A 20709-nucleotide genomic window follows, 5' to 3' on the forward strand; every position below is an offset into this window, starting at 1 on the left:
GCATCAACCTGCATGGACCTGAAGATACAGACTGTCACATAAGACCAGAGGAACAAAGACTGCTTCCTTGAATCAGAATCCTTCCTAGTATCAGGCAAAGAAAAGTGACTTCTACAGTCTTTCGGTAATTAAGAATTTTATCTCTATGATGCTAATATTCCAAGTATTTGCCTGCACTGAAGGGCTGTAGAATCAAATATCAAACAATTATTTGGAGAAACGAAATGTAACCACACACCTTTAAATGTTGCCTATGCCTATACACTCTTGCCTTACCTAGGATGCCTGAGGAAATACTGTACATTTTCATATTCTAAGCATGTGTTCTCAGAGAGCTTTTGAAAGTATACTACTCTCTGTGAACTGCATTTAGAGCATGTGCTTTAAAATAGCCATTCACATGATTTACTCACTGGTGAGAAAAATGCACCTTCCATTCTTGCTGCTGTGAAGCCACATAACAAAAATGGAGGACAAGGAGTGAAGGGAGAGCTTATGTGCTATTGCAAGCATGCTGCAGCATTTCACTGCCCCAGACACTCCAGGAAGTAAATTCATGTCATTAATTCACTCATTCTGTTTTGAATTCTATAATTAGAAAGGTAGGAGTACAGTAACTCAACAAAATATCTGGTTTGTGCCCAAATGGGCCCCAGCAGTGAACCGTACTGCACAATGGGGAGGGAAGGACTATCAGAGGGGAAACTAGAAGTGTCTGAAGGGAATGGAATAAGTGCAAATGAAAAAATTGTTCTGCTGAATGAAGCATGCAATCATTAGTCTGACTATGCCACAGCACCTGACCCCAGAGACCTGAATAAGCACAACAAAGCAATGACAAGTATCTCCAAGAGAAAATGTTTAAGGATATAAGGAGAAAATTAGAGGAGATACATGTGTCTGTATAAATAAGTGTGTGTGTGTGTGTGTGTGTGTGTGTGTGTGTGTATACATATATTTTGTGGCCTTGGAAGTATACAACAGAAATAATTGACTATTAAATGTTAGCACCTGTATCTAAATGTTGGGACCATGGTGTTAGTGAGAAAACAGGTCCATCATTAGTAGTTGTTACTTTTCTGGAACTCTTAAAACATCCTTTTAATTAATCAAGTTGTATATAATCCAGCATTAATGATACCATCCAAAATGCATTTTACTAAACATTTTTGACAGTCTAGAGGTTTTTTTTCCTTCCAATATTCTCTTCACTGGCCATGTCTACATTGTATTGTAGCCATGTCTACATTGCTACAATATTCATGTAATAAAATTTTCTTACATGTATCATGGATGTATAAATCTTTATCTGTTCATTCACCAAATCTTCCCTAAGTAACTACTGTTGGCAATTACTTATGGAATAAAAAGTTAGTGATCAAGCCCTGGCCCTGAAAAGTTCACGATCTTATTGCAAAGGCATGTACATGCCCTTCCCCAGACCACACATTATATCATGACACAACACACCATTTCGAATCTTAGACCTTTAATTAATATCCTACTAGAAGCAAAAAAAAAAATAGGACTTACTGTCATTAGTCCTATTTATGTTTTAGATGCAATGGAAAACTTTATAACAATTCTTTACATCTTTGGAGACAGTGATTCATTCCCCTTAATCTCACCTCTGTAGTTCCTTCAGCTCTTTCAGCCTCCTTAGTCTTTTCTGTACACCTCAATTTTAATGTTCACTAGCTTTACTCAATGTCCCTGCTAAATTCAGTGATCATCACTGACCAACATTTTCCTCATTAGCTGCCAATTTGATTTATACATAAATATATTATTCATATAGCCTGGGATCGAGGGGTTTTCATTCTTTTTTAAAAAAAATTACATTCCTGGGCCAGGCATGGTGACTCACGCCTGTAATCCCAGCCCTTTAGGAGGCTGAGGTGGGTGGATCACGAGGTCAGGAGTTTGAGACCAGCCTAGCCAATATGGTTAAACTCCATCTCTACTAAAAATACAAAAATAGCCAGGTGTGGAGGCGTGCACCTGTAATCCCAGTTACTCAGGAGGCTAAGGCAGAAGAATCACTTGAACCCGGGAGGCAGAGGTTGCAGCACTGACCTGGGAACGTGCCACTGCACTCCAGTCTCGGCAACAGAGGGAGATTCCATCTCAAAAAAAAAATTACATTCATATTCTTTAGTCCTTATAACAATGCCCTGAAAGTAGTTATTATTTTAATCTCCATTTTATATAAAAGGAAAACCGGAAGCTTCAAAAGGCCATGTAACTTGGTCCAAGTCAGACAGCTCCTAGGCAATACAGCTGAATTTGAAACCCAGGGGGACTGGACTTCAAAGCCTCTGCTCTTAAACACTATGACAGACTGCCACCATATTATACCATTAACTCATCATTATAAATGGACAATAACCTCAAAAATTAACTAAATTTTTAATTGTGACAGTCATGATAATTAAATTCTTAGTTATGTTTCTGTCATACTTTTATGTGCTTGAATGCAAAGATGTGTGTATGTGTGTATGCACATCTTCATGACCATAGCTCTGAATGTGATATGACACTCTCATGTCAGAGGGGTTAATTCTCCTAGCTTTCTGCCATGTCCACACCAAACAAGCCCATCTGCTATATATTAATACAATTATTAGAACTTTTTTCAGGATAAGGCTTATAGGGCTTTCTGACTCTATCACAGAACACTGCCAGACTTATTAATTATTGTTTGAGCAAGCCTTAAAAAGAGGCAATGCTTCCTCCTAGAAGTATTCCTATCTAGCTCATATTTATCATATTCTCCAAAGGCTATTTCAGGCGATTTCTTTTTCAAATGCTTTATTGTCATTGAGACTCATCAGTTCTTGGTAAGATTCACTTTACCAATCTGAAAATCCTACTTTAAATAAAAGTGGAGTTTTTCTGCAATAATACATTCTAAGTAAATTAACTGTGACAAATACTTTCAGTCATTTTCTTCTAAGAGTCAAATTTTGTTTTCTAAATATTTGCAAATCATCTATTTAATCATTCATTTATTCTAGAATTTTGTCAAGAATAAATACTAAGCTTCTTGTTGAAAATTTTCATAATCCATTCTTTCCCCCTTTTAGAAATTCAGACAACTCTAGCTTATCTTAAATGCCTTTGTATCTCTCTCATTTTATCCATGGTTTATTAAAAATTACAATGGCTCTAAGAGCACATCTGTTAGTTTCTTCAATATGCAGTATGTCCAGCTCTGAACATCTACCCATCTTATAGCTGCTATTGAGTGCACTTTTGTGATACTTCCATTTCTGGTAGATGCCAGCTCCCAGCAGAGACTGCCATGTGTAATTTATCAAGTACAAAGACACTAACACAAGAGAAAGGAGAAGCCAGTTGTTAAGGAGCAGTCAGTGTAGTATAGCTGGAGAAGTCACAGCAGTCCCAGAAAAGAGCCAACAATCAGGAAAAGAAGCCCAATTGGGGTCTCGAATCCACTTGCAAAACTAAAATCAAAATTCAGAATTCAGATCTAGAGTGAATGTGGTAGGACATGCTTTTGGAATGGCAGGAGAGTAGGGGAAACAGATACAAAATTGGGCCATTCTATCAATTCCTCTCAAAAACAAAGTAAAGGAGAAAGGGAACATGGTCTGGTTGTGGGAGGGAGGGAAGTAAGGAGTGGAACAGAATAGAATGTCATAATCTGGCTGCAGATTAGGGTACTCATGCCAAAGTTGGGAAGGGTAGAAGAACGCCGAAACTCCAGTTTACTTGCAGTTCCATAAGGAGTTGGGTTCTTTAGGAATCTAGAGCCTATGCAAAAGAGATACTGGGGGAAGAATGCCTCAGAAATTCTTGGTACCATGTGCCTCCTTCTATAAAAACAGCAAAAGGACTATATCCAAATACCTAGGTTTCTTGGGGTAAGATATATTGCAACACAGTGCGGTCTTTCAGTGGTTTCAGGCAATACACAGGTGCCATTTAAACAGCAGAGATGGAACAACAGCCAAAGCAGTAGAGGAAATGAGAATCCTTTATTCTCTTGGGTTCCCTGTACCCTCTTCCCCACTTATGTTCTCAGTTTGAATACTCCCAACCCCACCACTTTTTTCCTGAAGGACACAGGCGTAAACTATGCAGTGGCTAGTGCCTCCTTCTTTTTGCAGTAAATATGACACCAACGTTTTGAAAGAGTGGTATGATTGTTTTCTGGTTATACCTGCTCATTTATTCTGGAGGGTGAGTCTTTCTGACATTATTCTGATAATTTTATTCTCTTTATTCTTGCTTAAACTCAATCCTCTCCTTCCAGATTTTTAATACCTTGTCTTAAATCTAAAGTTTCTTAAATAGCCACATCCAGGCAATGTGGGAAGTCTTTTTTTTTTCTCTTCTTATGGAAAAATTTTAAACAATTATATGGTACAAATTTACATTTTTAAATTGTCTCCTCATGGGAAAAGAGTTTTGTGTTTTATAAAATGTCTCTAGCCATGAATTCACATTAATGTTCCCTACAAGTTAAAAAAATAAGATATCTAGTGTTTGAAGTCTAATGTTTCTTTTTTTGCTACAATAAATTCTTGGCTAACATAGTTACTCTCCTTCTAACTTCCTGTACAGCATTTTTTCTCCTTGCCCTATCAGTTTAGACACAAAAAATGTCAGGAAAGCAGGGAGAAAATTTTATCAAACATTCTCCTTTAGCAGAATGGGACTTTCAGCAGATATAAGGATAGCTGAAGTTCTGTGCAGCCTATATGCTAGGTGCACAAGAACACCTGAACACAGACAAAATTAAATGGTATATGCATGGGGTTGATGGGTTTATGTTTTAATATGAAAAGAAACATCCATCAGAATATGATATAGATTTCATTTTCTCCTAACAACAAAATTCAGAATTATATTTAAAGTTGCACAAACATTATTGCAGTCATTCTCTATTTTAAAGCAAATGCCAAGTATGTGAACACAACAGGTTCTTTGTATGTAGAAGGTAGATTTGCAGGTGTCATTGTTGTGGCTAAACTGAAGGGTATCAAAAGCTTGCACAAAACCCTACAGAAAGATGCTAACTGAACATATTTAAATTCTTAATAGGTTCCCCAGGTCACACCTTTCAATCATGTTCCATTTCCCATCTTATTTTCTTTTATTATTTCAATACATGCCTATCTCCCCACATTCTCATCATTAGATTTTAGCTCCCTTAAGGTCACACAGATTGGGTATCCATTTTTTGCACATAAGTTTCATAAATCTGTAAAGTAAAATATATTTAAACCATAATACATTAGAAAAATTCTTGCTAAATAGCATTTGGTAGACCAAATATATTAATTAGAAAATTTCTAATTAATGGCTAATTATATAGCCATTTTCTTAGCTCTAAGTTTTAATACCCATATTGTATTCATATGGTTTGTATATTTTGGCTAAGAGTATTCTGAATGATAGGGCATCACAACTCTACAAAATATAACAGATCATAAGATCAGTGACTTTTTTTTTGAAAAACAGAATGATGCTGAGAGTAACTGCCATGTAGATTATGTTTATTTTACAATGTGCATTTTATAGGACAGAAATTACCTATGGAATCTCAAAGCTGATCTCTTTTGTCCAGACACAGTATTTTTTCCCGGATTTCTCTCCATCCCAAATTATTCATGTATATTTTCAAAACAGAAACCAGATGAGAACAATATTCTGGTGATAGAGCCATCAAAATCAGCCTTCAAGCTCCTTGCCTTCAGGCAAGTGTTTTCTCTTTCAGTTCTGCCTCACTGCCTGTCACAGTGTAGTGCTTAGTACTTCTCTCCCTTTGGATTGCTTCATGCTGATGGGAAGTTGTGTGTTTATTTTAAAAATCGTTTTGCAACCCTTCACATTCCAGCTCTCAACCCAGCATGCTGTTGCTCAGCAACACTAACTGGGACACTCCTCTCAGGGGCTGAAACCAGAGGCTGCCGGCAGCAAACAAGGCCACTGGAAATCATCATTTCACTCTCTCCTGAGTCAATTACTGGAATCCAATGAAGAGCAAGACCTTTAGAGATGCGCCTGAGCATCTTTCCTTTTTCAGTTCTTTCCTCTGTAGAAAGTTATTCTATCAATGGTTACTTCTTTGCTTTTTATTCAATTTCATTTCCTTCTGAAAACTGGAGATATGATCTTGGAAATTATAAATTGCTTAAACACAAGCATACAGCAGCCTCCAAACTGAAGCCCAAATGATTGAAATTTAAAGTAGAAATCAAAATATATTTATTTTATTCTGATCATGTTAATATTGGACTTCTTTTCATTTTAGTATACAGTTAATTTAATGGACTACACACAAATCCTTTGGAAAGTTTTATTTTTAAATATTGATACTCAAACCAAAGGTCAAGTGAAAATCTTTAGGAGAGGATATTAATATTTGTAGAAGTGCCTCAGGTGTGTGCAGCTGCAGTTTGACTCCAATGACTGTGCTAGGTAGTGCTTCTCTGACTTTTACATACATATGAAAATAGTTAAGAGATATTAAACTGAAGATTCTGATATGGTAGTTCTGAGGTAGGGCCTGGTAATTTGTATTTTAATGGCAGCTAGGAAATCCAATATAGCTGAACTTTAGACCACATTTTGAGTAGCAAAGAGCTAGAGGTATGAGAACACTGAAAGTGGTTAAAAACTGGCTTAATATTGCTCAAAGGGTCCCTGAATAGATGGAAATAAATATACAGAAAGGTATCTAATTATAGAGGTATCTGTCCTCTACTCCATCTTGTTCAGTATCTGGAATGAAGAGATAGAAGGTTTTAAATATAATTTCTGCTCAGAAGTTGCAACAGGAAGAATAAACAAGTTGGATTACACAAATAATTTCCCAAATAACTACAGACTGGAGCAATGGGCCATGCTTGTAAGATAACTTAAAGGAGACAACTGAAACTAAGTCCTCTATTTAGGTCCTGCTCTCTCAACCCCCTCAAAAGGACTAAGTACAGAATTGGAAAATCTGGCTTATCAAGAATATACATAAGAATGAATTCTGGGTTTTAAATCCACAGTAAACTCAGTATGAGCCTATTTATTATCCCAAATCAAATGTTATTTTATGTTGTGCTAAAAGATACGTGTACTTTGTAATGAGAGAAGTAGTAGCTTCACTTTACTCTTAATTAGACTCATTGACCCTTAAGTCAGATCAGCCGTGAGGTTTGACTATAAGAGAACATAGATAAAGCAGAGAGTGCTTGTGCCACAGTGAACAGGAGGCTGAATAAAAAACTGACTTGTGTGGAAGAAGAGAAGGCTGGGGGAGACACGATGACTGCTTTCAACTCTGAGATGAGTCTTCATCTGGAAAAATATTAGGTTTGTTCTATTAGTGTGTATAAATAAGTAAACGTTTTTGTTCATTGTTTTGGGGTCAGATTAAAAAGAAACTGGGCTCCTCATGAAGTTGTATATTTCCATCACTAGAGCAATTTAATAATATTCTAAATAATTACTCAGTGGATTGGCACTGGGGAGCAGTATCGGGGTTAGATAAGATTTTTAACATCCTGTATTTTGAAATACTATTCTTTGTTGCTATGGAAGAAAGCAAGCTTACAGAATATTTAACCTTTGTTGATCTTCTATTCAGACATCTCCACATATACTCAGTTGTTACATATTTCAACTAAACTATGATGTACATTCAGAAGTGAAACTTTATACCTGGAATATGCAGGAAATATTTCTATGTTGAATGGCAAATAAACAGCCAATTTTGAGCATGTACAATGCCAATGTTCTTGCTAAAAACTCTGAGCTGTTTCTCTCTATAAATATCATTTTCTAGGGAAAATCTCATTAACTGTATTTTACTTGCTATCAAAATAAGTAATTATTTTCCTAATGGGACATGCTTTTCAGATATCATCTTATTTGGATTTTGATTTGTATATATAAAAAATCACTCTACTGCTAGACATTTTTCAAATCATTGTATGCCTTTGGCTCATAATTGGAAAGTTCCTTTTTATTGTATAAAATTAATATTCTTTTATTGAAATTAAACATAATTAATTCCAGAATCTTAAGTTGAGATTGTTTAGAGTGTTAAACCCCAGTGGAAGTTCTGACCTCCATAATTCACTTTACCTTATCAATACTGATTAAATTTCCTGGCAACCAGTCAGCATTTTTAAGCAGTTCACTGGCTAGTCTCCTCATCTTTCCTCCATGCCGTTATGTCTGACAGTGTGTTAATATGTTGACAAATCAATCTATTCATTAATATTCAGCAGACTCGCTGGATCTGCAAGGCTCATAAACTGTTACAAACACAGTTTAATTATTAAAATGACAATTGTCTTTCTTTTGTTTCTCATACCATTGGATTTCTGGGTCTCATCTACCCGAGGCTTATTTTCAATGGGGTTATTTTTTTGTTTTGAACAATATGTGATGAAAGAGGGACCTACAGCTGGTTCCTTTTCATGGCAAAGTGCTACTTCCAACTTAAGTGTTTAGCGTTCTGGAACACTGTAGGATTTTGAAAACATACCATGTGGTAATGGTGCGAGGCTTTTATTTAGCTTTGCTTTGTGTTTGTACTGGCTGTATTTTTCAATCTCCAATTTTTGGAGAAAAACACACTTGTGACCAATTTTATTTGAATTTACCAAGTTGAATGACAAAAATATTTTAATAAAATTTAGATGCCTTGATAAATTTAGTGGTATGTTATTATAGCCATTCTGTGCCTTGAAAACCCCTGTATTCTGTATTGTATAGTTGAGGATTGAGGCCAGTTGGAAGAATAAATTATAGCTGTGCTTATCAGGGAAAAGACACATAAATACTACCATGGAGGTTGCCAGAGCACAAAAGTGGAAGAAACTTACATCACTGGTTGCACCATCATAATCTGATAATTTTGCACTAATGGCAAAATTTTGCACTAAAGGCAAAATTATCAGATTGTGATGCACTAAACACATTTCCTATGCCTTTGCATTAATTCTAAAGTGTGTGTGTATTTCACCAAATGTCAGGGCTTCTTGTCTGGTCTCAATTCCTGAGAATACCAACTAACCATGTGATCTGATGCTGAGCAGAAACAACACAGCAGGTGACTCGGGAATAGGTGCTTCTTCAGACCTCACCTGTGAACCCAGAAAATGATCTTTTGTCTGCAGGGGTCGGGGGCTCATTGTGAGACAATTTCCGAGGCTGCCTCTGTGTTGATTACTGCCTGCTTGCCTCTCTAATGGCATACAAAGGAATATCAAAACTCAGAAGGAAAAAAGTGGCAACTTCTCTGGTAATCTTCATGGCCCATTACTAACCTTTCTCAAATTTACTGTATATCTGTATTTACCTTATATGGAACACATCAATTCAATTTGATAATGGAAATGTACTATGACTCTAACAAACGCTTTCCAATTCATTGCCACAGGTCTGTCATCATTCTTCCAGTGAAATGACTTGCACTGAAGCAAATTATATCTCACTTCACCAACTATACAATTCATATCACTTGGTTACCTGTGTCATTTCTTTTCCTCTTAAACTCTGTGGAAAACAACAGCTATATAATCAAGTCATATGTAGGGAAGAATCATTTAAGATACGTGTTATAATTCTGAGCAAATAAAGGAATGTAGGAAGAGAGAATTCATTTGACCTTCACACTTGACAGTTCCTCTTTGGGTGGACATAATAGTTTAGAGACTTAAGATTGCATCTTTTTTCAACTGCTCAGTCACGTTGCAGTGATTATAGAAAAAGAACTGTAATCCTACAGGTCATGAGTGAATATTTACATATAAATATTATATATTATTTCAAATTTTAGACAATTTTACACCATACATGGAAAAATTATAGTTATACAAAACGTTGTACTCTGTTTACTCCATTTATCATTCACTCCATGCCCTTTTATTTTTATTAATTTTTTTACAAAAGTTATTGCATGCATCTGATACAAGCTCTAAAGCAGTAAGACAAGTATAAAAGGGAAGAAAAAAAACCTTCTTATATCTCATTATTAGATCTGCTTTCTGGAAACTACTTATTTTAACTATTTAAAATTTTTCTTCTGTTTGTCTCCATACCTCCAAATAATAAATGCAGTATCTTCTATACTTGTTTCATTGACTCAAAACTAGTGCTGCACAAAATGATTTATGAATCAGTGCTAGTAGGAAGTGTTTATGAGATAAGTTTATAAAGTCTATGATGAGATAAGTATATAAAGTGAGACTAAGTATTTGGAAATTTTTATAGCTATTTAACATTGCTATCACATTTTAATTACATTTTACAAAGTACTAGTCCATATGTTTAGAAATTAAAATAAGATAAAACTGGTTCTTTATCACAGATAGTTTGAGAAGAATCACTTAAAAAAGTATGATTTCTTTCCATCACAGATGAATCATTTCACTCCAGTTTTCCCTATCATGTTGTTTTCCTCCTTTTCCCAATTAATTTAGATATGTTAAATTATTATACCGGCCACTTTTGTAACTTAGAATAGTGCCTGGCACACAATATGGAGAATACATATCTAGATACATAGATATAATATATATAGATAATACATGTAGCATTTATTAAAAACTTTAAGCTTTTGTGGTTAAATTGTATGTTAAATGATACACATAAACACATGAATAGCACTGATTCCCTTAGGCAGAATCCCATTATGAACTCCATGGATGTTAATGCTCTTACAGTTCTCTGTTCTTCTTTGTTCTCCTTATTCCTGTTGGAATAAGGTGCTGTAGAAGTTTCATTATTTATATTCTTTTCATAATTATAGTTAAGTCAGACATGCTTGGATTACAGATCATATAAAAATTAAAATTAATAATATGTGGAATAATTTATACACAATTATTAGCTGAGAAATTCTAGGTTATAACCCATATCTCTTACAGCCTCTAACCACAAATCTTTAAACCTATACCCAAAAAAGAATTGAGGTGTCAGAGAGATTCTCTTTTCCCACATTCCTTTATTTCATTTATTTATTTTTTTTGAGATGGAGTCTGGCTCTGTCACCCATGTTGGAGTGCAGAGCTACTTGCAGCCTCTGCCTCCTGGGTTCAAGCGATTCTCCTGCCTCAGCCTCCTGAGTAGCTGGGATTACAGTATGTGCCACCACAGCTGGCTAATTTTTGTTATTTTCAGTAGAGATGGGGTTTCGCCATGTTGGCCAGGGTGGTCTTGAACTCCTGACCTCAGGTTATCTGCCCATCTTGGCCTTCCAAAGTGCTGGGATTTCAGGCATGAGCCACCGTGCCCAGCCCTTACATTACTTTATTTGCTTAAAATCATGACACATAAGTTAGTTGCATCTTTATTATACATGACTTCATTATACAACTTTTTGTATTACCCTGGAGTTCATAGTGTTTTCATCTTTATTCCTGACAAAAGACACTTCTGCTTCTTTTTGTCTTCTCTCTATTTTCATGGCAATCTATACTAGAATATATTTGACATTTTGAAAAAATTACATGTCCTGATATTGTATATCTGATAAAAAAGAAGATATAGATACAAAAAGATTTTAGAAATGACAGAAATTTATAAACGATTTTGTAAATTTTATAATTTATCTACCTCTGAATATCAGAAACTTAATTCGAAATTGTTTTAGAGCTCTATTGACTGTCAGTTATTTCAGGGGATCCAGGCTCCAGAGCAGCATTTTTAAATGGGTAAGTCTATGAACCAGGGACTTCTTATACTCTCAGTGCAGAATGGCAGTTTAAGGGGGTGGAGCCTAGGAACCTCCATTTTTAACTAGCTCCTCTAATTAACTGCTGGCATGCTAAAGTTAAAAAATGCCTGTTACAAATCTATAGCTAGACCACGACAGGTTGTTTAAAATATGTCATTATGAAAGAGGCTCTTCGGCAAAATTATTAGAAATCTCCTGCCTTAAAAATATTCTCATTTTGACTAATAGCTAATTTTCCTATATCCCATTTCTAAGCTCTATACCCCTGCGACCTACTTCTTCAGTCACAGACTGAGTCTTGCTTGCAACTTTCCGGGGTTTTTAGTGTTGTCCGGGATTCACCCTTATGACATACCAGACACTAAAAACATGAGGGATACATTGATCTATTCCTTGTTTTTATTTTTAAAAATACAATGGAAGGTGGGACACACTGGTAAATGGTAAGGTGTAATTTTCCTTAGTTGCACCTGGGCATCTAGAAATATGTTTAAGTGATAAAGAGCTGCCCTTTCCATAGATAAAGAAAATTTGCCTTATCAAGTGAATATTTGGTGCACGAGTTCTTACAAGGAACTGAGAAGGGTAACAGAACAAATGTGTTGACCACTAAGTGTAACCTGGTATGAGAAGGTTGGAGATGAGAGCGAGGCCATATCTAATTACTGATGGGTAGTGAGGGATATACTGGATGATGACAAACAACCACTGAGACTGCCATAATGATGAAATGAAATATGGTAGAACATATAACACTGCCTTCGGATAGACTGAAATATTTGCATACTCTTTCCCCATGATGAGCTAGACTCTCCTTTTCTGCAACTGTTTGTAAACATTCAATTCTTGCTGGAATGTTTTATTTGTATGCATGCATTTTTATGTAGTTATATATGCATAACTATATATGTGATGCATGTATTTTGTTACATATTGTTTATAATGTATTTTGTAATAATTTATATTACTTAACTATGGTAAGTACAGTTATACATAAATGCATTCAGTTATATAACTTCTTACACAATTGTAGTTTTATATATATGAATGCTTACATTGATAAAAAACTAAATACATACATACAGATAGAAAGACTATGTAAAGTGACTGGAAAATAGAAAACGATCAATGTTTAAACTAAAATAGACATGCCAATCACTGTGCTAAGCAGTTTCCAGCACAATCTCATTTAATACTTACAATTACCCAGTAAGGTAGGAATTAGCATCACCATATCAGAAAAGAAAACTGAGACCTAAGAGAACAAGTAATGTGGATGAGATCACCAAGATACTAAATGATACAGCTCGCAACTCAGTTCTTTATCATAACATGATCCTCTTTCCCAGTACTTTTAGAAATTACTAAAATTTCTGTTGCTATTCTAGCTCTATGCCTGTGAAAGCATTTAAAAAATTTAATGTGACAGGATGGCTAAATCCATTAGGAAGATAATCAAGAGGCTGTCAATATCCTGGTTAAGAGCATCTGCCTTGGAGCCAGCAGACAGGATTTGTACCCTGGCCCTACCCAGACAAGCTACTTAACCCTCTATGCCTGCATTACCTAATCTTTGAAATGGAAACAATAATAAAACCAGCTTTGTGTAAATACTCAAAGGCTGGGGTGATTAAACAAATTCACATATGTAGTGATTAGATTAGTGCCTGGCTACAGGGCAAATGCTGTAAAAGTGTGAGCTACTCATATTTTTTTCTTTCAATGTTTAATTAATTTTACAATCTCCATTTTACTGGAAACACAATTTGCTAAGTTTTCTTCAAATTTTCTCTCATTTTTCAAATCATACCTTATTTTGCACACAAAACATCTACTTTTATAAGGACACCTGTTAATGCTTTTGTGTTTGTTTTTAGCCTAGCATCTTTTCCCTGCAGGAACTTCCTTCTTCTGGAGGTTGTCATCATCATCCATACGGCCAATCAGAGCCAGGCTCTTGGGGTGGCTGCATGATTGATTGTTCCCTGAGTATCAAGAGAGTTAACCATAGCCAATCAGTGCCCTTTCTAGAGACTACAGCTATAGAGAAATGATTCCTCTTTTATTCTGAATCATAGACAATAAAGAGCAGCACATAAGCTTAGAGCTGCTAGGGTACCATTGCTTTAAGAAGTCATCATAAAGTAAAGCAGAGCTGAGAGACTGAAACATTAACACTTGAACTTTAAGATCCAGCTGAATCAAAAGTTTACTTTTTGGACTTCACAGTTGTGTGAGCCAATAAAGTATCTTATTTGCCTGAGTTAGGGATAGGTTTATGTTATTTAAACACTAGAGTCCTGTTAAATCCATTGATAAAGTATTAGCAGCATATCTTCAGAATGCCAGTACTCAGCTTATTAAATCATCTTAGCAGGAATAATTAATGAGTATGATATTTCTATAGGTTCCTAAATATCAAGCCATAAAAATTAAGTACCCTTTTGGTATACAACAATATATAGTTGTATAGAATGGAGACAAATGACAAATGATTTCCAGTCTAAATCCTTGATTTCGAGGTCTTGAAACCTTTCTTTATTCTCTCTAATGCAGAGACTAAAGCAAATCACTTATCAGAGGATTGTTGTGCGAATCAAGCAGCACAATGCTACACAACCACCCCAATGTAGAGATATTATATTGTATCAAGTCAACATCTACACTAACAGAAAAAACACATAGTAAAGGAATCTATAATTCTGACACATGTATGCATATTATTAAGATCTTACCTTATAACAACACTTTCTTTTGCTTTTTCATGCCAGGAAAAAATACAACTAGCAATATGTCCAAAGAACACCAAGGAAACCTTCACATTGTTTCTAAAATGATACCATCAATCTTTGGTTACCAGCCAGGCAAGTGCTTAGTGTTCTGCTGTCCTCCTCCTGATGCAAATTCTTGGCTCACCCCCCACCTGCCTTTATAGATGCCTTTCATAACCTTTACCTCAGTCAGTTTTTGTTAGAACCTCATTATGTAGGCAGGAATCATTTCCCATTTTGCAGATGAGGAAATGAAGCCCAAAGAAGGTAAGGGATGACTACTCACAATGGCAGATAGGACTCTCTGTCTCAAACTACTTGACTGTTGACCATTCATCTTTGTCAGAATCATGGAGGTACTTGGAGTTTTATTTCCTCGGATCTGAATTCTCAGTGTTTCTGGTGTGGTTTAAAGTATCCTGAGACTAAAAATTGATCTAATATCAGTTGTGACCACCCTGTGACAGATACTATTAATAGTTTTGCTGGTTTATCAGGTCCTACAAGCTTAAAATTAAAATTATTTGGTCTCAACTCCATTATAACTTCTAATGATGGAATTATTTGTTTTCAATAAGATAATGGAATAGAACCTGAGCCAGCAACTACTTTTATGACACCTTAACTGATATTATGATGCAATTTAACTAACTTTTCTCTATATTCAAGCATGAGTTCTGTTCATACATCAGCAGCTAAATAACTTTTTTTTCTTTTTGCCATTCAGAGCTTTAGTTCACATAACAGTATAATGCCTGTGCCTCCAAGGAAAGAGTGAGCCATAAGGAGGTACTGAGTCATTTGGAAAAGTGAGGGTTCTATCTCCCATCTGAGTTGATCTCCATATCACTTTATTTGAATGGTAGGAAATTTTTAGTGCTTAGACCTTTCTACAGCCAAGTAAAATCCTAGTCAAATATAAATGCCTTTTGAATTATCCTACATAATTCCCTGTTGCTAAAATGCTATGTCTCTTTCTTTTCTTTCTTCAGTGACTGGCCTAAATTCTGTCTCCTCTGAAAGTAGAGTTCTAACTAGTTAAGTACATGGTGATTCTCTTTCCTCTGAACTTAGAGGCCCTGATTTTCCACCTAGTAACAATTCAAGGAAATAAATTATCATATTATCCAATGTCACATAACTCATCTCCCCAACTAACATTCAAGTTCTTTGAAGCACGTCTGATATTCTGTCCTCTACTTTTGTATTACCTACCAAGTACGTATATTGTGATTTCCCAAAAACTGTTTCCTAAGCCTTTGATATCTAGTCCTCCAGAGTCTATTATTAGTGATAATTAAAAGTTCATAATTTATAAACATTTATTTCTGGCCTGAATATGTTTTGTCTTAATAGGCTATATAGCTGCTTAGTAAGTCAAATTTTCACAAAAGCAGAGAAAGGGACATCATTTGTTCCACTACTCCAAGAAAAAAAAGTTTAAAAACATAAAGATTATTTCCCAACATCCAATTTCTGTACAACAGGAAAGTGTCTGATTGGCTTCAGTGATACTGCAGATTTGCATTCTGATAACAGGATCAAGTTATTTTACTGGATTTCTGGATTAGCAGTATCAAGCATAATGGTTAGCTCTACTTAGATGTAATGTTTCCTATCAAGGGTACTGGTCACAAGGTTATTTGATAATTCGCTCTACTCTGTCTCCTGGAAAAGAAACATAATTACACTTTACTTTTCATCTTTGTTGAATTATGACAAATATTTAATTATTCCTTTGGCACACATGATAGTTCTTTTGTGGGCCACAGGTTCCTTTAAGATATATCCATCTACCTATGATTTGCAACTAATTAGAGGATGTTAAAGGTTATTGCTAATGGTAACTTAAAACTCTGATAATGGATAGCTCTTGGCATTTAATACCATTAGCAGTCTAAGAACTTAATTTATCCTAGGCAGTTCATATACTCTTTTCCCATTTCTATACCGACATATGCAGTAACAGGCATCACATAAGTGAGGTTTACAAATGTACTAGCCTTTCCACATGGTGAATATTCAAACAAACAGAATGAACCTAGAACTAGATATTGCCTGTAAACTAGAAAAGAAGTAGGGCTAGTGGTGAAAGGATGTATGTTCAGACAACCTGGGTATGAATTGTGCCCCTGCTATATACTAGCTTTGTAGTTTGAGCAGTGGTGTCATTGCTTTTGCTCAGTTTTTTCACTTGAAATATAGCCATAATAGTAACATCTATCTTATGAAATTTTTTATGAGAATTAAATACACTCCAATGAATGTTAACTGAGGAACTCCTTTCCAAAGTACTGAATAAGTCACTTTCTCTGCCCTGTAAGCCCCTGTAACTTCTTTTAAAACAATTGTGTTTTATTTAAGAGGAATGAAATACTTAGTAAGAATATGGCTCTAAACAATGCAACATTACCAAGGTAATTTATTCTAAAGAAACTATCAGAGATAAATATAGGAATAATACATCAGGATGTTATAATATTGAACACAGAGAAATAACCTAAAAATTCCAGGGGAATGGCCATGTAAAATATATACATATTTTAATGCTAAAAACAACATCAGTAGACAAAGAACTTAGTAAACTAATACATGTAATATGATCATTCAAATATCAATTATCAATGTCATAACATTCCTGTCTTGATAATAATTTAAAAGTTTTTAACAAAGAACTAGGCACATGTAAGTAAGCCTTTACAATAATTCATCATTACCATTATATTAAGTTATAAATATTTATAAGTTCTAAGGAAATGTACCAAAATACATTCTATCTGGTTGTTCACTTACTTCTATATATAAAGAAATATATATATATATATGAATATATGGATATATATATATATATATCCCTAATTTCTGTTATGTATATGTGTCCTACCCCAATTAATTTGTGTCTTTGTGTCTCCACTCTGGCAGACACTGTACAATGAGCATTTATCAAGTAATAACTTACAATTAAATTCATTTAAATTAATAACATAAACACATAAGGATTAGATCATTATCATTTTTGAATGGAAGGTATTACCTTCATGAGAGATTTCCTTCCAGGGATTTGGTGGATACATGAAAGCTGCATTCTGAATTTGGTCATGTATGTCTTCATCTTCATTAAATGGGAATGTGCCACTTAGGCTTACATAGATGATGACTCCAACAGACCACATATCTAGAGACCGATTGTAGCCTTTGTTCCTTAAGACCTCAGGTGCCAGGTAAGCTGGGGTACCCACCACTGACCTCCGGAAAGACTTCTCTCCAATGATCCGGGCAAAACCAAAATCACAAAGTTTCACCTGTTGATAAAAGGGTTCGCAGAAATACTCAGTTCACAATTTTGTGTTTGTATGTCTTGGTTCAGATTCACCAGATACAACCATAATACTTAAAATACTTTCCCTTTACAGTAAATGATATGGATTTCTTAAAGTAATAGGTAGTTTCCATTTTAGGTATTTGAAGACGGTGGCTTATGCAGTGATACAAAAGTATGTTTTCATTCATAAAAATATCACCTTAACAGTCTCCTTTGGCAGGGTGCAGTGGTTCATGCCTGTAATCCCAGGACTTTGGGAGGCTGAGGTAGGAGGATTGCTTGAGGACAGGAGTTCAAGACCAGCCGAGGCAACATAATGAGATCCCCATCTCTACAAAAAAATTAAAAAATAGCCTGGCATGGTGGTGTGCACCTGTAGTCCCAGCTATTCAGGAGGCTGCGGTGGGAGGATTGATTGAGCCTGGGAGACAGGTTACAGTGAGCTGAGACTGCGCCACTGCACTCCAGCCTGGGGTGACAGAGTGAGACCCTGTCTCAAAAAATAAAAATAAAAGAATGAAAACAATTAACAGTCTCCCTTCTCCAAAAACCGAGATACAAATATGAAGGTAAGTGTACTCAGAAGTGGATAGTGCTGTTTACAAGGCAGGAAAACATGCAAATCAGGAAAGTGATGACCACTCAAGGGCTCATTATGAGTAGAGGGTGAAGGATAAGTACAGAGATGTGTCATGTCATCCACAATAATCCTCAAAATTAGCTCTGCACTGGCACATATGTAGGCAGGACCAGAAGGTGTTAGGGAAGCAAGGCAGGACAGCCACCTCAGTCAGGCCATTTTAGATCTAGGATTCCCTGTGGAGATATTTGGTTTCCCACTCTCTAAGTTGAGGAAAGAAAAAAAGTTTTGCCCTTGTCCTTGAAAACAACAATGAGGTTTAATATCTTGCCCATTAGTGAGCTGGTAACATCTCTGGGACTCAAGTGTTGTCACTCTCAGGCTACTTCTGGAAAAGCCAAAAGGCAGAATGAGAAAGTACATTTGCGTATAATTAAGGTAGGCTTCACCAAAAAGCCCAACTAAGTTCCAAAGATACAAGGAGGTAACAAATGGATGAAAATGAATACAAAACACTTGAAACAAGTAAAGGTTTTAAGGGAAAAATAGAACGTGACAAGATGCTACATGGAAGCTAGCAATGCTGTCAACTGGTTTTTGCTGAGAAGCTTTTATACTTGCCTGAGGAAAAGGATCAGCTGATGCTAGCAACACATTTTCTGGTTTGAGGTCACAGTGAACAATATTTTTAAAATGAAGGTGCCGCAAAGCCACGAGTATCTATGAAGAAGAAAAATAGCCAAAATAATTTTATTCCAGTGTATGAATTTCAAAATGTCTTCTACCACTTAAGAGGCCAAGAAAAAAAACTGAAAATGAACATTCAAACTTCTTTATATTCAAGACCACTGAAATGAGCTGGATTAACATAGGTTTCTAAAGAAATTTCAATGAAAAAATTACATATGATGGTATTCATACAGTAGCCAAGACAGATATAGATAAAGGACCTATGAAATCTAACAGGGATACCCATTCTTAAATATTCTCAAAGATCCAAGACTAAGCCAATATACATTTTAAACTTTCGTGAAAAGTTTGAATACATGGACCTGCAAACATGTTACTAATTTGGTACACTGATTAATATAGATACAAATGGACTCTGATTAATATAGATATAAATCACATAACACAATAAAGCCACTATAACCTTTTCTAGTGTAGTTTAGACTGGAAGTAGGGACTAAACAACAAGGCCTAGAAAGCTGTAAACAGTGATAACATTTGATATTAAATATTATATTTTTTTCTGTCTCTAATTGATTTCTTACCTGAGTAATTAAAAACTTCGTTATATGCTCTGGCAACCTGCCCTTTTCACTTGACAAGATCATCTCCAGCATGTCTCCATGGAGTTTTTCCATAACAACAAACACTCTTTCAGGCGTCTCAAACATACACTCCAAATTTACAACACCAGGGTGATGAAGGTTCTATTAAAGATAAATAAAGCACTTGAAGAAAATGAGTTTTTTGATACTGTTTGGCAAGCTTGCTGATTATACAAAACTGTTCAAACTTAAAGCTATAGAGAAACCCACACTTAAGATTTTTAACACCTCTACATTCCACATGTGCTGCCTTATATTTTTGAAATTCTTACATCTCCAGAAAATACATCTTTACTTTCCATGCATAGCGAAATTATTTCTATGTGAAAAATCCAAGTTCTAGCACAGTGAATTGCTAATTAGGTTTTAATTAGAATACCATATTGAGAAATCTATAATTTCTTAGGATCATCCCCAATATTAAACATATTGTCCTAACTAAGCACACTAGGCTATTTCTATACAACTGGTAGAAATCTAATGTAGTAAAGATGAAATTTATACAAGTAGCACATTGGGCTGTGCACTGATGAAGTACCTTAGTCAAAACCTTCTATAAATGCTCCGCTACTGGAGGCTGCAGTAGTTTTTGACTGAAGCTCTTATACTAAGTGAAGACCATAAAAACGGCAAAAAAATATATACAGAGAGAGCCTTTGCTTTGTCCAGTATACCATCCTAACTGCTTGATTTCCAAGCACTCAATAAATATAGTTAATCCTTGAGAAACACAAATTTGAACTGCCTGGGTCCACTTACATGTGGATATTTTTCAATAAGTAGAGTTGGCCTTTGGTATCTGTGGGTTCTGCATCCACAACCAAATGAGGATTGAAAATACAGTGTTCATGGGATACAAAAACCTGAGGATGTGGAAGACCAACTTTTCCTCCAGGTGGATTCTGCAGAATGAAATGTGGGATGTAGGTATGCATGGATTTTGATATCTGGGGTGGGGGTTCTAGAACAAACCCCACACAGATACCAAGGGA

General features: G+C 35.4%; 1 protein-coding gene and 1 long non-coding RNA gene across 6 annotated transcripts in view; one reads left to right on the top strand and one right to left on the bottom strand.

Moving 5' to 3' along the window:
* Positions 1 to 20709, top strand: part of LOC118144907 (uncharacterized) — a 246738-nt gene that overhangs the window by 202723 nt on the left and 23306 nt on the right. The gene's annotated exons all lie outside the window — the stretch shown is intronic.
* Positions 1 to 20709, bottom strand: part of PRKD1 (protein kinase D1) — a 386482-nt gene that overhangs the window by 4683 nt on the left and 361090 nt on the right. For all 5 annotated transcript variants that reach the window (XM_035260258.3, XM_035260257.3, XM_009005881.5 and 2 more), the window contains 3 exons: positions 19658 to 19819; positions 19005 to 19103; positions 17516 to 17783 (listed from right to left, as the gene is read on the bottom strand). In XM_035260258.3, the coding sequence (XP_035116149.1) occupies positions 17516 to 17783; positions 19005 to 19103; positions 19658 to 19819 (529 nt within the window). The remainder of the gene's footprint in view (positions 1 to 17515; positions 17784 to 19004; positions 19104 to 19657; positions 19820 to 20709) is intronic.

This window comes from Callithrix jacchus, chromosome 8, assembly GCF_049354715.1.
Source record: "Callithrix jacchus isolate 240 chromosome 8, calJac240_pri, whole genome shotgun sequence".
Lineage (NCBI taxonomy): Eukaryota > Metazoa > Chordata > Mammalia > Primates > Cebidae > Callithrix > Callithrix jacchus.